This window comes from Neopelma chrysocephalum, unplaced genomic scaffold (genome assembly GCF_003984885.1).
Source record: "Neopelma chrysocephalum unplaced genomic scaffold, ASM398488v2 Primary Assembly neopelma1_24, whole genome shotgun sequence".
Classification (NCBI taxonomy): Eukaryota; Metazoa; Chordata; class Aves; order Passeriformes; family Pipridae; genus Neopelma; species Neopelma chrysocephalum.
Window position 1 is genome coordinate 8,294,871 of NW_020897693.1, and position 19,775 is coordinate 8,314,645.

The 19,775-nt window shown below is 42.6% G+C and overlaps 2 protein-coding genes and 1 long non-coding RNA gene across 6 annotated transcripts in view; 2 read left to right on the forward strand and 1 right to left on the reverse strand.

Moving 5' to 3' along the window:
- Positions 1–7,163, forward strand: part of TRPM5 (transient receptor potential cation channel subfamily M member 5) — a 39,287-nt gene extending 32,124 nt beyond the window's left edge. The window contains exons 19-24 of the mRNA XM_027702015.1: positions 356–524; positions 1,211–1,389; positions 2,660–2,792; positions 4,772–4,844; positions 5,676–5,766; positions 6,795–7,163. Coding sequence (XP_027557816.1) covers positions 356–524; positions 1,211–1,389; positions 2,660–2,792; positions 4,772–4,844; positions 5,676–5,766; positions 6,795–6,895 — 746 coding nt within the window. The 3' untranslated portion in view covers positions 6,896–7,163. The remainder of the gene's footprint in view (positions 1–355; positions 525–1,210; positions 1,390–2,659; positions 2,793–4,771; positions 4,845–5,675; positions 5,767–6,794) is intronic.
- Positions 7,164–9,259: 2,096 nt separating this feature from the next.
- TSSC4 (tumor suppressing subtransferable candidate 4) lies at positions 9,260–13,551 on the reverse strand. Of its 4 annotated transcripts, none has more exons than XM_027702026.1 (4): positions 13,424–13,551; positions 13,080–13,203; positions 12,169–12,241; positions 9,260–11,111 (listed from the first exon to the last, which is right to left on the reverse strand). In XM_027702026.1, the coding sequence occupies exon 4, from the start codon at positions 11,021–11,023 to the stop codon at positions 9,983–9,985; it is 1,041 nt and encodes a 346-aa protein (XP_027557827.1). In that variant the 5' UTR covers positions 11,024–11,111; positions 12,169–12,241; positions 13,080–13,203; positions 13,424–13,551; the 3' UTR covers positions 9,260–9,982. The 4 variants fall into 4 exon arrangements, with proteins under 4 accessions (XP_027557827.1, XP_027557847.1, XP_027557837.1 ...); XM_027702046.1 differs by having other exon boundaries at positions 12,989–13,203; XM_027702036.1 differs by lacking the exon at positions 12,169–12,241.
- Positions 13,552–13,833: 282 nt separating this feature from the next.
- Positions 13,834–18,103, forward strand: LOC113976671. Its single transcript, XR_003537144.1, has 2 exons — positions 13,834–14,660; positions 15,142–18,103. It is a non-coding gene; the product is annotated as an uncharacterized LOC113976671 (long non-coding RNA).
- Positions 18,104–19,775: the final 1,672 nt, after the last annotated feature.

The following is a 19,775-nucleotide window of genomic DNA, read 5'->3' on the forward strand; positions in this document are numbered from 1 at the left end:
TGCTAGTGCTCATATGCAGCCAATATTAAATCTCATTTTAGTAATCAATATCATCACTGTCCTTCATTTTTATTTTTATTTTAACAGTAAAGGTACTAAATATACACATCTATCCATGTCACTAGTTCTTAAAGAAAGACATCTTTAGAGATGTTAATTCAGTTTTTATTTGCACTGAAATAGCTATGAAATGCATTACTTCAAACCTCAGGAACAATTTGTAATTCTTGCCATTCTTTGTTGAAAATCAGAGATCTTGGTCACCAAAATGCAATGCTTTTGTCCCCACACTAAGAAACATGTGGCAGTAGGATTTTTCAAAACTATTCTTTTATTTCTCTATCTTTCTTTGCAGCATCACGAACATATCCCAGGAACTGCACATTCAATCCACTGCAGATTCTGCAGGAAAATACACCATCGTGTCCTAATAGCTATGCCAACTGGCTCGTCATACTTCTGCTGGTCATCTTCCTACTAGTCACAAATGTTCTCCTTATGAATCTCCTGATTGCAATGTTCAGGTAAGAGTGATTTCACCAAGTATCAAGACAGAGGCTGCAAAGGTTTAAGTGAATGCCCACATTTACTACATTGCTGTTGGCTACTTATTTAGGAATACACTTGCAATTTTCCTGATGAACATTATTTGGGGATTGATAGGCAGAATTCTGTGATCATATAGCTCTTAAGTTCTCATCATCCTCACTCTAGCCACATTGAAGATAAGAAGAAAAGAAGCCTCTTTGACTGCTAAAACTTCAATTAAACATGCATAGAAGCATCTGGGTCCCTGGCTGTGCTGCAGCACAAGACTGCAGGTGCAAAGCAGCCATAAACTTGGCAGACTTAACAGTGGATGATCCGCACATAAGGGAAATGCTTGTTGTCAACACGGCTAATAATGATTCATTTGGTTGAAGGACTGATGTGGCATGTTTGCTGTTCTTTTCTGAGTGAAATAGAATTACCTTTCTTTAAAAAAACCTGAAGACCAAACTAAAACAAATGTATCTTTTAACATCTGAAGACTGCAACTGCAATTATTTTAATACCTAAGAATTTGCACAAACTTTAGATGAAATTAACACTACTTGCTGTGCTTGTGTTCCTTTTTTAAAGTAAATATGGGACTAAAATTTGTAATAATAATCTTTATCTTGTTGTGGTAAAAACAGTTATATACTTTTATTTTCCCTTCCAATTACAGTTATACTTTTCAAGTAGTTCAGGGCAATACAGACATCTTCTGGAAAGTTCAGCGCTACAATCTGATTGTGGAATATCATGGCCGCCCTGCCTTAGCACCACCATTTATCATTATTAATCACATAACTCTGGTTCTCAGAAGACTCTTCAACAAAATGGAACATAAAAAAAACCATCTAGGTGAGTTGCTAACAAACATCTGGCAACTGGAGACCCTGACACTCTCCTAAGACATGGTTCATAGGCAAAACAGAAGAGCAAGGCAGATTTCCCAAAGCCAAGAGTCACAATTTAACAAAGAGTGCCAGGAGATGACAAATGAAAAATTAAGGTTTATAACATAAACAGTTTCCCACGATGCATTTCTTTATGCATCATAGTTATTACGATATAAAACAGGTTAAAGGGATTTGATTTCTGAAAATAAAGCAATTTGATAGGTTTCATGAATAGTTATTTCACTTGCTCCTGAATTTTAATCATTATTAATTATGGGTAACCCTATAAACAAATACCAGGTCTAAAAATCTACTAGGATCAGTGGAATTACCCAATACAGAGACACAGAAAGAGAACAAGCACTCTTAGAGAAATGGTGGTGGCTTAAAAGTTATAATTAAAAGAGCAGATGATGTTCAGGTAAATACAGAAGGGGCTTTCTATCATGATGGCAAACTTGGTAGTGTCTCATAATAAGCCTATTTACTTCTCATGCACAGGGTGATGATGGGCTTTGGAGCAGAACTGTTCTCAGACTAGACCAATTCATAGCCCCCTCACTAAGCTCCCTCTCAGACACACTCCTCCTGGCTAGCAAAGCGTGCTGCTGAAGATTCTTCAAAGAAAAGAATTCTTTTTTCTCCTAAGAAAGCAAGAACCTGACCACTCAGGCTATAGATTCAGCAGTGTTTGGAGCATGCAGCAAGTGTGCCCTTTTACCAGTCTCTAGGAAGATGTGTTTGTGTTCCGTTCAAAACACGTGTGAAGTTGAGGTCTCTTGTTGGCTTGGACACTTGACAGCAACAACACCAGGCTTTCTATTTCAAGGCAGGGGGATTTATTCACAGTTTGTCCTTCCCACTTATAATTGCTCTAGTGAAGAAGCTTAGATGATTATGTTCAGATGCACTTTAAGCTCTGCTCATTGAATACTTTGGGGCTAAAATATTAAGTCCATTAAGGTTGTAAATGAGTTTAAATGAAACCCAAAAATTGGTTAATGCTGTTCTCTAGAAAATTCAGGAGTCATATCTAACTGCAAAAAGGTTTACAGCTTGCCATCACAAGAAAAAGGTACGAAATACTTTACTTCATTTTCATAACATGATTCCTGCAATTACAAAGGGTCTGCAATGGTAAGACTTCACTGTCCTTTAGCACATCAGCCTTTCACTACTAGTATAAGAGAAAAGGGAGTTAAATATAACTTTTAATTTATTTTGTCCTACAGAAAGAGATCTTCCATTGAGCCTAGATCAAAAAATCATAACATGGGAGCTGGTACAAAAGGAACATTATCTTGTAAACCTTGAACAAGAAAAGAAAGAAAGCAATGAAGAAAGGCTGAAGGCCACATCTAATAAGTATGTTATTCTGACCTACAGTAAGTGTAACTTGCAAGTCCCACTTTGACTGAGATCAACATTGAAGTGCTTGTAAAGGTTATATGAATGGTCCAACTGGAATGCACTTAGGAAATACACAGTCCATGAAAAAATGTGAGAGACCAGCATCACTACAATATTAGAAGAGTTTTTGTCACTCTCAAAGTATGTACAATTATAGACCTGTAAGTTCCAGCCAAATCTGCAGTCAAGTTTAATGAAAATTTTATTCATGAAGAAATGGTGGAAAAACAGCTGGTTTGCTATGCTGCAAATCCCCTGTAGGAATGAAACACAGGAATGAGACTTTTTGATGGCTTAGACTTTTGAATAGAAGTTTAAGATACCTTGAATTAACCCCAGCCCACAGATGCAGAAGAACAAATATTTATGGCTTTATGGCATGACTGAGTCTCCATTTACGTACTTCTATAAAATATCTCCCCACTAAGAATATCACTTAAATTGGTTTAGTATGCTAAAGTCCTAAGTTAGTATTCAGAGGTTTAAACCTTTCAATGAGACACAAAGTAGTTATACACAGGGGAAACAGAAACATCTAAGGCAATACTGAAAGCCAGACAGCAGAGCACTCTTCAAAGAAGTTTTTAATACCTGTTCCACGGTTTCCTCTTATAATAAAACTGACTTCAAATAGAGGTATAGTGGGTGTGAAAGCTACCATAAGAAGAAAGTTCCATGGAAATTGTCTTGTGCTGTCTGCTTTCTTTCGAAACAAACCTCCATCTAACTCATAGAATAGCTGGAGACCAAAATAGTGTCCTTACGTACTCTTCTCCCTCTAATTTACATGGACCCTTAATTCATAATAATTTAGAATTATTATATTGGTTTAAGCTTTATTCTCATAAGCAGATCACTGACAAACCCCAGGAGTGAGAGCTTAATTGTTCAGACAAAGCAACAAATATGTGTGTAATTGCTTTCAAACAAAGGGCACTATTATATCCTTTTCTAGCTTCAAAGCCAGAGTGCTTTAAAGATGGTACATTGTAGGTGAGCTTACTGCTTGTAGGGGAAAAGTGAGAATCTGTCCAGCTTCACAGTATTTCAGGTATAGCAGAGCCAGAAAGACTAGAAAAGATTCAGATGAACACCACCAAACCCATGGCTTTTCATCTTTGCTCTTAGGTGGTAGCAGTGTTTTTTTGAAATCTTATGAAACCCTCAGAAAGTGATTCTTTGAACTTCGCACTGAACCAATCTCAAAATGCATTAGACCCACCCAGCAGCAGGTTTTTCACATAGATGTGATTGGAACATAACCTCTTAGAGGGAAACTTTGAAATAAGTAGCTAGGAGAAACCGGAGAGGGATTTGCCAAGCCTATGGGGAATCAGAGGCTAAGAATAAAGAATGATGGGAGAAGAGGTGAAGGATGCAGAAAGCATGTGGATAATTCCATGATTTGGAGGCACTATATGGAAGTTCCCTACACAATTCCTTTGGACTGCATGAAAAAATGCCAGTTCCCAAAAATGAAATCTTGTGTAAATTTTAGGTTGCTTACCTCTCCTGTGTAGATAGAAAATATTGTGGCCTCAGTTCTCACACCAGGATCAGTTTCCATTTGGTACAGGTGGGAGAGCCACATGAGTGGCTGAAGAGACAGAAGGCTCCTTTCTGCTGCCCTTGACTTCCACGGCAGCTGGGGCTAAGTGGCCCTCACCAGAAGCTGAAGGGCTGCTGTGATCTGCGTCAGTTTATGAGTCCCTGAGCAACAGGTGCATGAGAGTGTTCCAGAGATGCTGCTCTGTCCAATAAATACTTCCGGGAACATTTCAAAAGGACAAAACTTTTAGGGGGCTCTGGGATGTCTGAGCAGCACAGAATGCAGTGAGGAGCCATGGCTCTAGTAAGTTACACAGGGTTTGTGTTTCACGATTCCTTCTGAAGCCTTTCCTTTTTGCTCAAAGCGTTCTGCTTTGTTTCCACAGGGTGGATAATTTGTCTAAATATTTTAGTGGGTTGAAAGAACAAGAAAAACGGTTTAAAGTTCTGGAAACCCAGGTAAGTAATAGTTTTATAGGCATTTGTATCAGCTTTAGGATTTCACCATATTTCTCTCATTTAATAGTGGTTTGGCAGACCCCATTTAGGGATAAAGAGAAGGAGAAATGTATCTGTGTGATGGTTTCACTTTCCTTATTGTTTTCTGTCTGGTAATATACATGTGTAAAGAAACATTATACCACTGCTAGAAAGGAGAAAAGGGAATACAGCATTTTTTGCTCTCTTTGCTAGTCTACTTGAAAAGTGTTTATTTCCTTTGTTAAGGATGCTTCTGGAATGAAATGCTTCATCTTCCCCCCCCCCTTCTCAGCCTTCTCCTAATCTTTTCTTTCTTTAAAACTGTCAGCTTAAAAAATACCACTATTCTGCCTGATCTGACCTAATCTTCGTGGACATCGGTTTTTCTAATTTTCTCAGATGCCAGGTAGGAGCATCTCAAAGGGAAGTGCCTAACATACAATCATGAAACGCAAATAATAGCAGGAAACCCTGTCTTTCGCTTCTGATGACAAACCCTTGAAATATAAACAAACATTTCTTAATCAGTCTGAAAATGTTCAGCATTACCAGGTGCTATGTAGCACAACTGCTATTGTTTTCTTTATCTCTACGCTCTCCAGTGTAATTTTGGCCTTGCTGAAAGTTCCTTATCTTAATACTCCTGTTACAGTTTCCCTTGCCTCTCTTATCCATTTTATGGCTTCCTGAAAAAAGTCATGTTATACAGGTCCAACAGGAACACACAAGGAATGCTTTAGTAAGTTTATGCCAGCTTGAGATAATGCAATATATCAGAAAAAAGGTATCTAATCAGTAACTATTTTGTAGATTTGCTACTGTACAGCTGTTATCTCCTCAATGGCAGAGGTCTTAACCAAAACCAACCTCCTGTGCACACAACCAGCTCCAAACTATACACGTAAGTATTGAAAACAATTATGGATGAGCTAATTAATACAGTTGAACAATGGAGTTAAAAAAATGCAAGGGGAAAGAAAAGACTGGAAAATAACCACATAAGGAGATACATAGAAGTAATGGGAATATAAGGAAGGAACAGAATACTAATATTTCAGAACGAAAAAAATGACCTTTTGCAAAATACATTAAAAAGGGGAAAGGACTGTCACTTAGTGTGAGTTAGAATAATCTCACACAACTTCAAGCACATAAACAAGTATCTACTTGCCACAGAGGATTTTCTTGGGGGTTTCTTGAGTCAATGAAATAGTCCTACCAAAATATTTAATATGGATAACAGTAATCATTAAAAATAAAAATTGAGCAAGTCTTCTACTTCGTTTTAATCAACAGAGTTCATTTGCCTTCAGAGTTGCAATTATTTCTGTCAGTTAAGAATCTTGTTCAGTGTCCCAGGGTTCCTGTTTGGAGTTTAAAACATTGGAGACAGAAAAAGACTATTTCTCGGCCACTGCAGGATATCCAAAACAGTAAAGATTTTGGATATCCTTCTATATGATCTATTTCAACATCTATCTATTTCTATCTATTACACAAAATACCCTTCAAAACCCATAAACCGAACATATATATACTACAGGGGAAAAAGAAGTAACTGGATAATTCAACAAAGTTGTGACATGACAAGACCTCAAGTCAGTCAGACTCGAGCTAACCTCAAGCTTTACTTAATTCTGTCAGAAGCTTATAAAACCCTTATGTGAATTGCTTCATTATCAGCATTCAGTAAGAAAACCCATCCTGTAGCAGGCTCCCCAGGCATTTTAATACTGTAACTGCATAAAAATCAGAAACTTAAACAGCTGTAAAAATAAACCTGTGTTTATTATTTACTGAGCAAATGCATAGTAATAGAACCTACAGTATCCTTTTTTTCAACATTTTAAAGTTTCATAAGCAATTACTATTATGTTCCCCTTCTCCTAAGGCTTTTAAACAAACACATGACTTTTACAACCCTATTAGGTGTGATGAATGCCAACACAGAACGGCCTTTGCCAGAAAGAAGTGAAAGAGAAGAGCATCTAGATCAGTTTGAGAATGACATCACATACATCGATAATTAAATTTATTCTTATTTCTTCAGATTAAACGTTTTGTCCTACTGTACTACTGCAGAAGTAAAATCCTGATCTCATGAAGGCCTAAGAGCCAGCTCTCAAAGCCTTTACGCTGAGCACTGTCAATGGTTGACATTACTGAGGATTTCTTGGTCTTCCTGCTTCAATTTTTGGGCTTTCTTTGCCCCTGCTCATATAGAGGTTTTCTGCAAAACCATTCCACAAACAGCACTAAAAGCTTTCTCCTCCGGGGTGACTTTACCACTTTATTTTCCAAATACGATCTGCCTTCTGTTCTCCAAATACCACACCCTCAATCCACCGCCACCATTGCCAATTTCCACACTTCTCTGTTTAAGGGAGGCTCCCTTTGGAAGGGTGATCATTTACGCACTAAAAACCAAGCCCCTTCTTTGGCCAAGAAAGCAAGCTCATACTTCTGAGTTGCTTAGAAAGGAAATCATGAAATATTTTCCACAGGAAAAGGTCTGGGATACTGAACTATTACAATCCATACAGTTCCTGGAGTTCCTGCAACCCTTAAACAATTGTATTCACCGTCTTCTCTTCCCACGCTGGCTCCTGTGAGATATTCCTTTGCTAGTATTCCTTATTGAGAGCTCCTCAGTCATCCCCAGAAACTGGAAGCTTATTGCTTGATCCTCAAGCGTGCAGCGGCTTGCACTCATTTTCCAAACACAAAGTATTTGGATTCTCCCACAGTCAGACTGCCAGCTTCTGCCACTTGCTTTTTTGTTCTAATGCCTGATGATGGCTGCTGCCAGCCTCCCGTTGTAAAGGAGCCCTTGCCCTGTACCACACCGCATGGAATGCTGCATCCACATCTAAGCAGTTTTCTGACTGCATTTTACTTTTCTCTCTCAAAGGTCAGGGAAAAAAAAATCACTAGGAGACTTTAAAACAAGAATGTGTACCAAGAATTATCCCATGAACTGGGAATCTGGACTGTTTGTGGCTTTTTTTCATTACTTACACTGGCTTGTACATCTTTAGCATGCAAAAGCTCGCTGGCTTTATTAGAATTCTGTATGAAAAGATACACCAGTAAAATTGGTATTAATACTGTTCTTCAAGGGGAAATTTCTTTGGAATAATATAAACAGCATCAGAAGGGGGAAGTATTGGGCTGTGTCTTGTTTTACAGTGATAAGCTTCAACTGCATTTCCTCACGCATACGATATTGCTTCTACGCAATGTAAATGTAGGTTGCACAAAAGCTGTTACCAGAGGTGGAAAAAAAAATAAATCTCAGCTCTGACAAAAACACCTTTCAGAAATGAGTCTTCTATCAACATATATTAATCTTGTTATAATGGCTTCATAAAACAGGCATTTGTCCAGTTTATTCAGCTGTGCCCCAGGCCTGTGACTCCATTAACAGCAATGGAATTCTGGTAGTTCTACCTGTTCTTCACCCTAAGCAAGCACAAATCATAAACCCAGTAAGTCTGTACTGAGCTACATTTTTTTGTTAAGTAATAGGTATCTTACAACCAGCATGTCTTGCTCTAGGCAGCAGCTTCCACTTTGAAATGGCTACTATTTTCATTGTGATCAGCACACTAATTATCCACTGGAAAAATTTGGAATTGTTATGTCCCACACACACGCACTGGAACAACCAACGAATCTACCAATGACCCCTTAATTAATGTGCATCCAACTTTACACTCATTCTGCTCTTAAAAGGTGAATTTCAAAAGATGGAGCAAAACTGCTCATTTGACTTGTTTTTTTGCTTGTTCTGCCAAATGATGCATCTGTTCAAATATGAAGACCCCCCCCAAGTGATTTGGGCCTACCAGTCAATTACTGGTAAGATGGACCCCCCTCAGAGGAAGTCACTCCCTCAAATACCCTTCTGAGTTTGAGCAAGCACAGCTTACCAAGAAATATCACAAATTCTTAACAAGTCATCTTTCACTACACAGTTATAAATGCTACCATTGGGTTGGTTCATTTAGAATACTGGCAAAAAAATGTCAGTCCAAACTGACCTGAACTAATTTGAGTTTCAAATCATACAACCTTTCAAAGTATTTAATCTTTCAACCTTCTTTATTAAATTTACTACATTGCATATAAAACTACTATATTTGACATTCCCTACAACATGAATCATTGTATGAGATGATTCATCCCATGAGGGGATTATAAACTGGAAAATGGCTGAAAATGTTAAAAATGTGAATTTTAGAATCTGCAGGACTTGACGGAGAAGTTAACAAGACGGTAAACTTAAAGTAACACTCTAAAAGGTTTTCAAGACAATTCTCAAATCAAATAAACTGAATATTTGTTAAAACTTCTACTCCTGCATTACTAAGCATGGTTCAAAGATGAAGAAATCAAGCTACAACCAGAAGTTTATTGCATCACATAGAACAAAAAAGTATCCAGTTCTGGTATAAATATCTCATTCCCACAAATACCCCAATCCACACACAGAATCAGTATGGAAGCAGCTCCTCCTGGAAAGGACATACAAATGTGCAGATCAAGGATAACCATATCATCATAATATAATTGGGCACTGTTGTGCTTTCACTCTCAATGGCAATGAGAGAAGGACCTTTTTGAAAAAGGTTTTCTTCCCTGGGACAGGGTCAGGAGAAACCACACCTTGTGGAAGACTAGGTTTTATTTTCACTGTTTAAAAATCTCTACATAATGAGCTCATAACCTTTTCTCCAGGATTCCACAGGATTTAGGAACAACTCTTAAAATTGGGAGTTACTAGGAAGCCTTGCAGCCTTTTTGCTAACACTTCTTTTTCTTTGGATACTTCAGCTCCAGAGCAAGCCCGAGGGAGCTGTGAAAGCAAACAAATCATACCTTATTCTCTCCTGCTAGGGTGCAACTATCCTACGCCCACAGATTTCTCCTGAACAAAAAGTCTGGAGTTTATTTTAGGTAGCTTGATTTCTAACAATATAACATGTTCTTGGTGGCTATGACACAAATCATTGGACAAAAAGCTATCACGTGGTTTTCAGAACAGGAAAAAAAGAAAGGGAAAAATATGAACAAGACAATACAAGTCCTTGGATGCCTCCAATGTGCTTCATCCTTCAGGACTCTTCCTCCTCCCCTTCGTCATCTACTTTAGGTCGGAAATTTTTCCTACTCTTTTTCTTACTGCAGTGGAATCCAACTGTTTCCACTGATGGCTCTTCAGCTGCACCACTAAACCTTGCACTAAGCTTATCTTCTGTATTCTGGTCCCCTTCCATCATGCACTCCTCCTCCTCTGTTGCCTTTCCACTGTCACTGTCTAAGTGCCCCAGCTCTACCTTATCTTCTTCCCTCAAGTCATCAGTCTTCTTAACAGATTTTCCTTTCAGATCTGTCTTCATCTGTTTCTTATGATCCTCCCCTGCTGATCTTTTCTTTTCAAGTCCATCAACACCTCTTTTAGTTGGTTTGGTGAAGACAATCCTCCCAGCTCCGCAGCTGGAAGGGTCCTGGTTGAAGTACGGGGTGTAGCTATCCTGGGTAGCTGCACTTTGTTCCTCCCCTCTTTTCTTCAAACCCTCTAGAAATTCCATGGCCACTGCCCTGTTAGTCTTGTCACTAGACTCTGAAACTCCCTCTAGGCTGTATTTGGTCCAGCGCTCTGGGTGTGCCACATAGTCAGGCACTGCAGGAGAGGTTTTGGGAGCCAGCACTGGTCTGGCTTGCTTTCCCACGTTTTCTGGAACCATGTTACCTGAAACTGTGGTTGGAGGCAATGGACGCTTAAACCTCCCATCAACAACATTATCTTCAGGCATTGAGGGCACAGACAGCTTGGCCGCCTCTTCCAGGGAATCAAAAATGCTCTGGCTACGGAGAGAGAACGTAGAACTCATGCCCCTCAGATGGAACGGCTGGACTGGAGATCTGTGACTGCTGTTTGAAGAGTCAGGGGTCTCCCCTGATCTGTAATCCCCATCATCTACAGATGGCTCCTCAGGAGATATTGTATCAACTTCTGCTTCACCCGCTAACCCCAGATCATCAGAATCAGAATCGCTGAGCGACACCGTGTCTGAGGGCAGAACTCCTTCATAGTCTCTGGCACCACCGGCCACGATCCCCAGAAAGGGTTCACCTGCCTCCTGGTCTTCCATCTTCGAGCTGTCACTCCACTGAGGTCTTTGACGTAGGCCCAAGAACAGCTGCAAATACAGTTTTCCAAATGCCCAGCGAGTTTAGTGCCTGGAATACAATGGAGCATAAAAACTTTACTGTGAAATGAGAACCAAGTATGAGACCATCATTCTGTGCAGTGCAAAATAATTATTACTGCAATATAACAGGTAACTGTACTTTAGGGATTCCTAAGCAATTTTCCTTCAAATGAAAACATTATTTAAGGAACGAATGCACATTAAAATTAAAGATTTACACAAGACTGAATACAAGAATATGAAGTAATTAAATACAGTGCTACACACCAAATTTCATTGCAGGTTACAGCAGGTCCAAATACTGAAAGACGAATATAAGGCTTTTGAGCAAATCTGAATCCCACATAACTGTCTTAGGCATCTTCAAAGAGACAGCAATGACCTTTCCAAATTACATCCTGTGTTTATTCATATGGTATAAATCCACAAAACCACATCCTAATTTCTCACACTTGATTCCGCCATTATGATCCTTTTTTGCATTATACCTTCTGTCCCAACAATCATCATGTTCTGCCTATTGTAAAGGACACTATCACTGATTGAGGCCAGTGGCAGGAACCCCACAAAAATATCAGGGCCAGTTTCAAGTCTGCTTTAACATGGCATAAAGTACAAGCTCCACTCCTTCCTTGGCTTTAAGCTCTCATGTCATTACTAGATTCCAGGAATCAGAAAACAAGCCAGCTCAAGAAATCAATCCCATTGGATTAAGAAAACTAATCGCACATGCCATGCTTGAACATGGAAACAAGGGGAGATGGCAACCATGGGCAACCAAGAGCAGGCCCTTCAGTCAGTAAATGACAGCGTGATGTGAAGTCTGACTTTCAGAAGCAGCTGGAATACCGACACTGCAACCTGCTTGAAGGGAACCTTGCTGAACTGAGGCTGTCAATGATCATGCTATCACTTGCTGGGCAATAGGAAACAAGAGTTGGCAAACACACACTTTGGTTCAACTCACAGAAGTGTAAATTAAGAAAACAGTTCTAACATATTATTAGAATAAGTTTGACTACCTAATTATAGGTTTCTCTGAAACGATGCAGTAAACAGACATGGAAAGTCTGTGAGTCACTCACTTTCTCTTGAGACTGAGTCAGTTTCCCCTCCTGAGGGTCAGTTAAAGCCACCAAAGATCTCAGCACTTCCACCCTAGAAAACAAACATTTCCATCAAGATACTGGAAATGTAGTTTTAAAAAAAGTTTCGAAAATAATTCCTTCCCCCTGAATCATCCAAAGCTGCAGAACCAGGTTCTAAATCTGACACAAACTCATGCTGGTATAAAAGTCTGCAGATATTCCTGGATTTTTGGCAAAAGAACAACACACAGCCTAATAAGGCAGGCACCACTATATTTACTCAGTCTCCACATTCACATTGCCAACTTTATTCTGTATAACAGAAGTTTTTTTAAAAAAATCAAACCATAATTTGCATGTGCAGAAAGCTATTATTAAATAAACAGTATTAAATGCAGTTAAGAAAATAGAAAAATAATAGTTATGCGTTGCCACTACTAAGTGCTGCTAAGTATTAAGGCCATGAGTAGCACAGAGTCCTGTTTTCAAAGAAAGGTTGTGTTCACAGTTAGAGCCAGATTTTCATAAAGCATAAAACAAAGAATCTTCTGAAGAACCCAACAGACCGAGTGCTGTGTTCCATGTGAAGTCTGGGTGTCTTTGACAAAAGGGATCTGATGACTGCCTTTGAAAACACTGCACTCCATGTATTTCCTAATGGGAAATAATCTTCTTAAAATGATAGTCTTTGGAATACATAAAAAGTAATGACTACAACTCAGAAGAGGCATTGAATCACATAACTAACTATTTCAGATGGCAGTAAGTGTTCATTGCCAGCTGTGAATCAGGGTATCTCTTGTCTGAGGGCACTTACACAGAAAGGAAAAATTCTGCTCCTAAGGAGACGTTTTAGCCTTTATAGCGTTAGTAGCCAAACATGCTGGCCCTTACACCACACCACTCACAGGTTTGTCACAGCATGATCACAGCACGACTCGGAGAGGACGGCGTCTCTCCGCATGGGAAGGTCCCCATTGGGCTCTTCCATCCTGGTCTTGCTCAAACAGGCTCTGTAAGTCTTCCTGCAGCCTGTGAGGAGAACGGAGACCCCCGTCACCGCAAACCACGGCCACGGGCCCAGCGCCCTTCCCGGGCCGGGATGCTGCTGGATACAAACCGCCCCCACCACACAAGCCCTTCTCGCTGGCCTCTGCACCCTCCCGCTCCCGCCGTGCACGGGGGCCGCCATCCCGCCCGCCCGGGCACACGGCGCGAACCGCCGGGGAAGGGAAAGGGGATCGCCCCGTACCCCGACACCGCACGGGCCCAGCGTCTTCCACAGCAGCCTCCCGGCTCGCCCGCCTCTACCGCTCCGCCCACGGCCAGCGGCGCGCCGGGACAGCGAGTCCCCGCCGGCAGCCACGGGGCGGCCAAAGCGGCGGCGGGACCACAGCTCCCGGCGAGGGCAGCGGTGCGGAAGGGGAAGGAGTCGCCGGTCCCTCCCCGCTCCGCCTCTCTCTGCGCTTCTGGGAGTTGTAGGCTCCCGCTTTTCCTCAGTGGGGGACATTTTGAGAGCGAATTTTTAGGGCGAGAGGGGGCTGAGCGACTACAGCTCCCAGGGCGCACCGCGCCGCCCGACATTTCGCAGCCCGTGCTGGGCCGGGCTCGGGGCCCCGGGAGGGGGCCGTGGGGCTGGGCACGGCACTGCACTGCACGGCACCGCCGCCTCCCTCCGCGGTCTGGAAAAAAGACGTCACAGCTTTTGTTCTCATCGGAAAAGCAGGGCTTGGCCGCAACGAACACTTCAGAGGAAGTGTCTGGTTTCTTTGTGGGTTTTTTTGTGTGTGTGTGTTTTGTTTTTTTTTTTACCTTCTTACGTGTTTATTTTCAAAACAGAAAACCCCAAGTCACTGGAGGCATAAAACCATTATCCATAACAAAAAAAAAAGTTTCCACTGCCTGTCCCAGAAGAACATTTTTTGTGCGTGTGTCAAGAAGCAGAGCTCTGTCTGAAAATGTTTTATTGGTGTTGGCCAAAGAGGCTTGACCTTTTTTTTCCCCTTGTTTCAGCAAACAGTTTAAATTTTCAGCACAAATACATTTCCCCAGTGGCTTCAGTATTCAGCTTGTTTTCCCTATGTTTAGGAAAAAGTATTTGGTGTGCCAGGCAAGGTTGTGGCTGTGGAGGCTTCACTGGCTCCTTTCGAGCCGGGCCTCACTGTGAGTCACCCATAATATAAACTGCAGCCACTTCATATGCATCCTCAGATTTTAAATACATACTTTTGCCTGCTGGAGTGTTGCTAATTACAATAATTTATGAGACAAGGGCTGTGTTTGGAATGCATTTGGCAGCAATGATGGGGTTAGTGCAAAATGTCTTCCATCTAGCTGGAGTCACGCTGTCGTTTTAAAACTAACAGTTTTAGAGGTGTTTCCCCATTTAGTGATCCCATTTTTTTATGTATACACATATGGCAGTACGGTCACAAGAATTCAAATGGGTTCTCGGAGGGAAGAAAGGCAAACATGAGTTCTTCAAGTAGGTGAGCAGAAAGGGAAAGGAGGAGGGCAGTAAACAGGCAAAGGCAGTGAAGAATAAACCCCAGGTAAAGGCTGCCAGTGCTGTGTAACACTGTCTAGTGTGCCAGGGACAGAGCAGGAGCGAGTAGTTGAGTGTAGTAAGGAGCAGGCAAGAAAAGGATGTGGAGTAAACAGTGGCATGCCCCATTTCTGTAAGGCTAGAGACAGCATCAGGGTACATCATAGACTGGTACAAACAATGGCACTGTTTCTTGTTTTGAACTCTGGTTCTGTGTTAGATCAGGGGCTCAGAGGGGCAGAAGAGGGCAACACTACCTCGCTATATCACATGGGGATGTGTGTGCTTTCAGGGACAGGCCATACTTCTCCATTTCCAGAGGCTACAAGTTCTTATTTTTTGCCTGGGTGCTGTGAATATTGATAACCAAGGTCACCTTTGGAAGCTGAACGTACCCTTTTCCTCCTTCCTGGTTTTTTATTCAGAAGATTTAGTATTGCACACTGCAGGGAACTGGGGATGAGCTGCTCATTCTCTGGTGGCTGAGGACAAGACAGCTTGCAGCAGTGGATATACTGGTGTGTTGGGATTTTCGCTATTGCTTGGCGACAGCTGAAATAAAAATAATGAGTCAGAGTCTGAAGACGAACAGATGGTAAAGTGTTTTCCCCTTCCTGGCCTGAACTGAGGTGGCTTGAAGAGGGTTGGGGGCTGGAAGGTGGATCTGAGCTGCAGCACAGGACATCATCCAAATGAGCGGGTTGTATCCAGTGAGTGGGCTCCAAGGGGCCACTCAGTCACGGAGATGGCCCCATGTGCCTGCAGGAAGCCAGCGCGTCCCTGCGTGTGGGGGTGGCATGTGCAAATGCACACCATCCTCGGCACCGGACCGGCGCCTCCCGCTCCTGTCTTGCAAATAAATCTGTTGTTTGGCCCCCATCCGGTGACTGTTTCCGCTGCTCCCTGGCAGTCTCCTGCTGCTGCTCCTGTGCTCAGAGCCTGGGGTAGGCGCCTGGCAGGGACTGCTGGCCCCTCTCCTTGCGGCTGTAGGAAAGCGGCAGGCGATTCCCCAGCAGCCACACGGATCCTACAAGCCAGACAGAGCAATAAGATGCATTTTCACCATCTCCTGCATCTGGAAGGAGTATGGAGGTTAGACAAATGTGGCCACATGCAGCTCATGCTGGAGGTCCTAAGGGGAGGTGGGGAGGGAAAGGATTATTTTACTGCAGGCAAAAAGGAAAAGCAGAGTCATGACCACCACATCCTTCTCTGCTGGGAGAAGGCAGTCACACCAAGCCAGACCGGTACAATAGAGTTGCCCTCTCCCATTTGCCAGAAGGAAATCCTACCAATGGCCTTGAAATCCCCTGTGGGGCATTTCCAGAATTCAGTGCTTTGCACCACCTCTCTTCTACAACAAGCTCTGCTTACCTGTTTTACTTTGCATGTTCATTTGGTCCTGGCTCACCTGAAAGCACGTTTGATTTATTCCAGTGCTGTTTACCCATGTTGGTGCTATTTCCCCTTAAGGTAACTACATAAAATTAGTTCCTGTGGAGTGAGTTTTAATGCAAGCGGGCTATGAAGGTTTTTATCAACTTGATTCTTCACAATAATAGTGGTATTGTCAGCCTATAGAGGACCTGCAGGGAGACCCTGCAACCCCTTTTTTATTAGAGACGTTGCATGTGTGGGAGGGATCTGAAGTCCTTTATGAGCAAAATTAACACTCTCTGCAATTACTTGAATTTTTAAAAGGAAACAAACAGTTGGGGGTGTCTGTTCATTTTGATTTAGCTAAAGAATATTTGTACTAAAAAAATCCTTCTCCTAATCTGGCTGCTTTTTCCTTTTTCCTGTCATTGCCCCAGCATGCCTGATACCAACAGCAGTGATGAAGGGCTGAAAGGGGTCGAGGGAACCAGCTGAGGACCTTGAAGTTTACATTAACAAAAAACTCACAGAACCCTAAAGCTCCCCAGATCTCTTGTTTGAACAAGACCTAATGGAGTTTCATTAACCAACACAACTTTGCAGCCAGTGCCAAGCCTTGCATTTAACAGCACTAGTCCTTGCTGGAGGAAATCTCAGCAGTTTACTCACAGCTGGCAGACAGGGTGTTGTGTACATGCTGTCTCACCTGACCTAACACCACCACCTCTTTGGTACTCAACAAAGCTGTGTTCTGACATGAGGGAACACCCTCGCAAAGCTGGGCCAAGAAACACCTTTTTTTAAAAAAAAAAGGAAAAGGTGTGATTAATTAGAAATGTTACTTGCAACCATTGACACTTGAGATGGGCCATCTAAATCCAGTGAGAAACACCAGGCAGTCCGCAGCATGCCTGGTTGCAATTTATGTACCCTCTAATGTATCTGCAAGTGTGAAAACAACTTGGGTTTCAGTTATGCAGCAGTTTTAGCAGCTGGGAGGTGTTGTCTGTTTGCTCCAGGTCCCTGGGTACTGCGGTGAAAGCATCAGGCTGCCAGAGTCAGACAAGCTGCCAGAGGTTAGCTGAAGAGGTTACACCACACACTTCTGTGTCCTCCTGCTTGGGTTATGCCCTGTGCAAGGAAATGTGATGCTCTCCAGGCTGAAACTGAGTGGTCAGATAACAATGTGCAGCCTCTGTCTAGTTCAGGTGCACAGCGTAGTACATATGGGACTTGAGATTCGTAGTCTGTGTCTTTACCACTTAATCAAGAGCTGGTCAAGTAGTTAATTGTTTTCCTTTCCCCTTCAGCACCCACTGGTGACAGATGTTTCCTCCCTGGGGGCTGTATTTCCACTCTTGCGGACTCTCTGGTGCAGTCACAGTTTGCAGCTCTACCACAGCCCTTACAGTGAAAGAGTTTGTTGAAGTAGTCACCTTTTTTTCAGAACAATCTTCTCTGTTGTCAGCTGCTTTGCCTTAGGGCTGAAACTCCCTCTTGTCCCCTAACTAGAAGGGCCACACTGCCATGCCCAGCACAGGAAAAGTGGTTCAGAGCAGGAATGTGAGCACAGCACATCCTTCATCATGGAGCCCAGCAAGCAGAGCTGGCAGGCAGAGGGAGGGTGCAGCCAGATCCAGCAGTGTGGGTGCTTTCCCCTACAGAAACCTCCACCATAAACAGCTCTGGCATGGGAGGGCTGGCTGGTTTTATATCCTCCTGTGAGAATATTGCAGATCTTAGTTAGAGCTTAGACAACGTCTGATTACAGAATGGAATAAGCAATTTATACATGTTAGTCGCAGCTGCCTTAGTAGGAAACCATTAGGCACATTGCTATTTAAAAAAACAAACAGTCCAGAAGAGGCTTACGAAACACAGCTCACCAAAGCAAAAACTACCTTCAAAACTTCTCGTTAGAAACACTGTAGGAGGTTTTAATAAGAAAAAAAAACAGTTTAGGAGGGAGGAGGAAAAGAATTCCACTGGAAAAAATCCCAGCTTGGTCTAGTTTAGAAAAATTCATGCCTGTGTTTTTATTATCTGAAAATTCTTGTTTCATTAAAAAAAAAAAAAGATTCCTTAGTCATATTCCTAGGCATCAGAATTCCACAGTAAGGTCTCCAGTGACTTTCGAAGTCCCTCAGACCTCTGGAGAAAAATGTTAAAGAGAAGTGTAAGCCAGGGTCGTCCACGCAATATAAGCACAAACAGGCTGGAAGCATTCCACCCACCCCTTACCCTCACAGTGGGTTATCTATGTGGCCTCACATGCTCCTACATGGCAGGACTGTTGTTTTCCAAGAATAACCCATATCTTCACTCAACAGCACCTCAAAGGGGCCTGGTTTGCCTGGTCCTCTCCCAGCATCACATTCAACTCATCTGTTTCAAGCACACCAGTGCAAATACTCAGACTTGAAGTGCAAAGAGGGACTGCATTTAGCCAGGAAGGTTTAAGATCCTAGCTATACTTCCAGGCTGAGGTCCCAAGGCACACACCCTGGATGCTAAATACTGCCATGCTTTGCCAGTTAGCCTACACTATTGTTTCTCCCCCTCTTGAACACCAGCCCAGTTCTGACAGTGACTCATATCAGCTTAATCCTAGTTCCAGAGGCAGGAATAATTTTATCCCCATCTGGAGCAACAATGCAGTGCCACAATCCAAATGTTTCAAGGCATGAAGCAAAGAGCATCACATTCATGGGAAAACACCTAGAGGGTCAGCTGAGGACAGCATTCCCTGCAGCCTGAATTTTACTTGAATCTGAGAATGAGACAAGCCTGTTCCCTTGGAAGACATGGCAGAAATCTGTACACGACGAAAAGAAACAAGATCTGACAACACATCATTAAAAATCCACTAACAAGGGTGATTGCTTTGTTTCTTTTTTGTTTATTGTTTTTAAATATCACTTTTTTTTTCTTTCCAGAAGTCATTATGTTCGACTCCATTAACATTCAGGTAAACAAGTGAAAGAACAACAGATGGGCATGATCTTGTAGCACAGGCACAGCCGCTGGGAGCAGGACTTGCCTTTCTTTGCGGCAGCTGAACGTTTCTCTCCCTCGCCCGCATTCCCTCCCTCTCTCTACCAGCAAGGGCGATGGCTGGCAACTGCCGCAGGACATTTTTCTTCAAACACAGCAGGAAGTCCAAGACAGGACAGAGAAAGGCAGGCAGTTGTGGGATCACAGCACTTGGGACTCCCACTTTGCTCTCAGCCAGGCTTTCCCCTGAAGGTGTGGAGAGGCAGGTGGGGGCAGCAACAGTGGCATTACCAGACCATCCACAAAAACCAGCCCAGCCCCCGGCCAGATGGCAGCAGAGGGCATTTGGGGACATTTTCAGTCACTTCAGGAGAAGCCCCTTGAGTGTGTGCAGTACTGCCACCTCCTCCCCCCTGAATTTCAGCACAGTTACTCTATTTTGCAATCCACATTAGCTCCCCCACAGCTGTGCCCCCCTTCCCTTGAGGGTGGGGCACAATTGCAGCAGCCACCACTGCTGGCAAGCAACCTTCTTGCCTTCCCTCAGCACTATTCTGATGCATCCCCAGCCTGCCTGCAGGTCCCCCCTCCCAGAGGCTGTAAAAACCCGTGCTGTTGAAGCCTGGTTCACAAAGCATCCTGGTGTTAAGGTTAACTGGTTGTAAAATTGCAGCAGTTCATCACACTA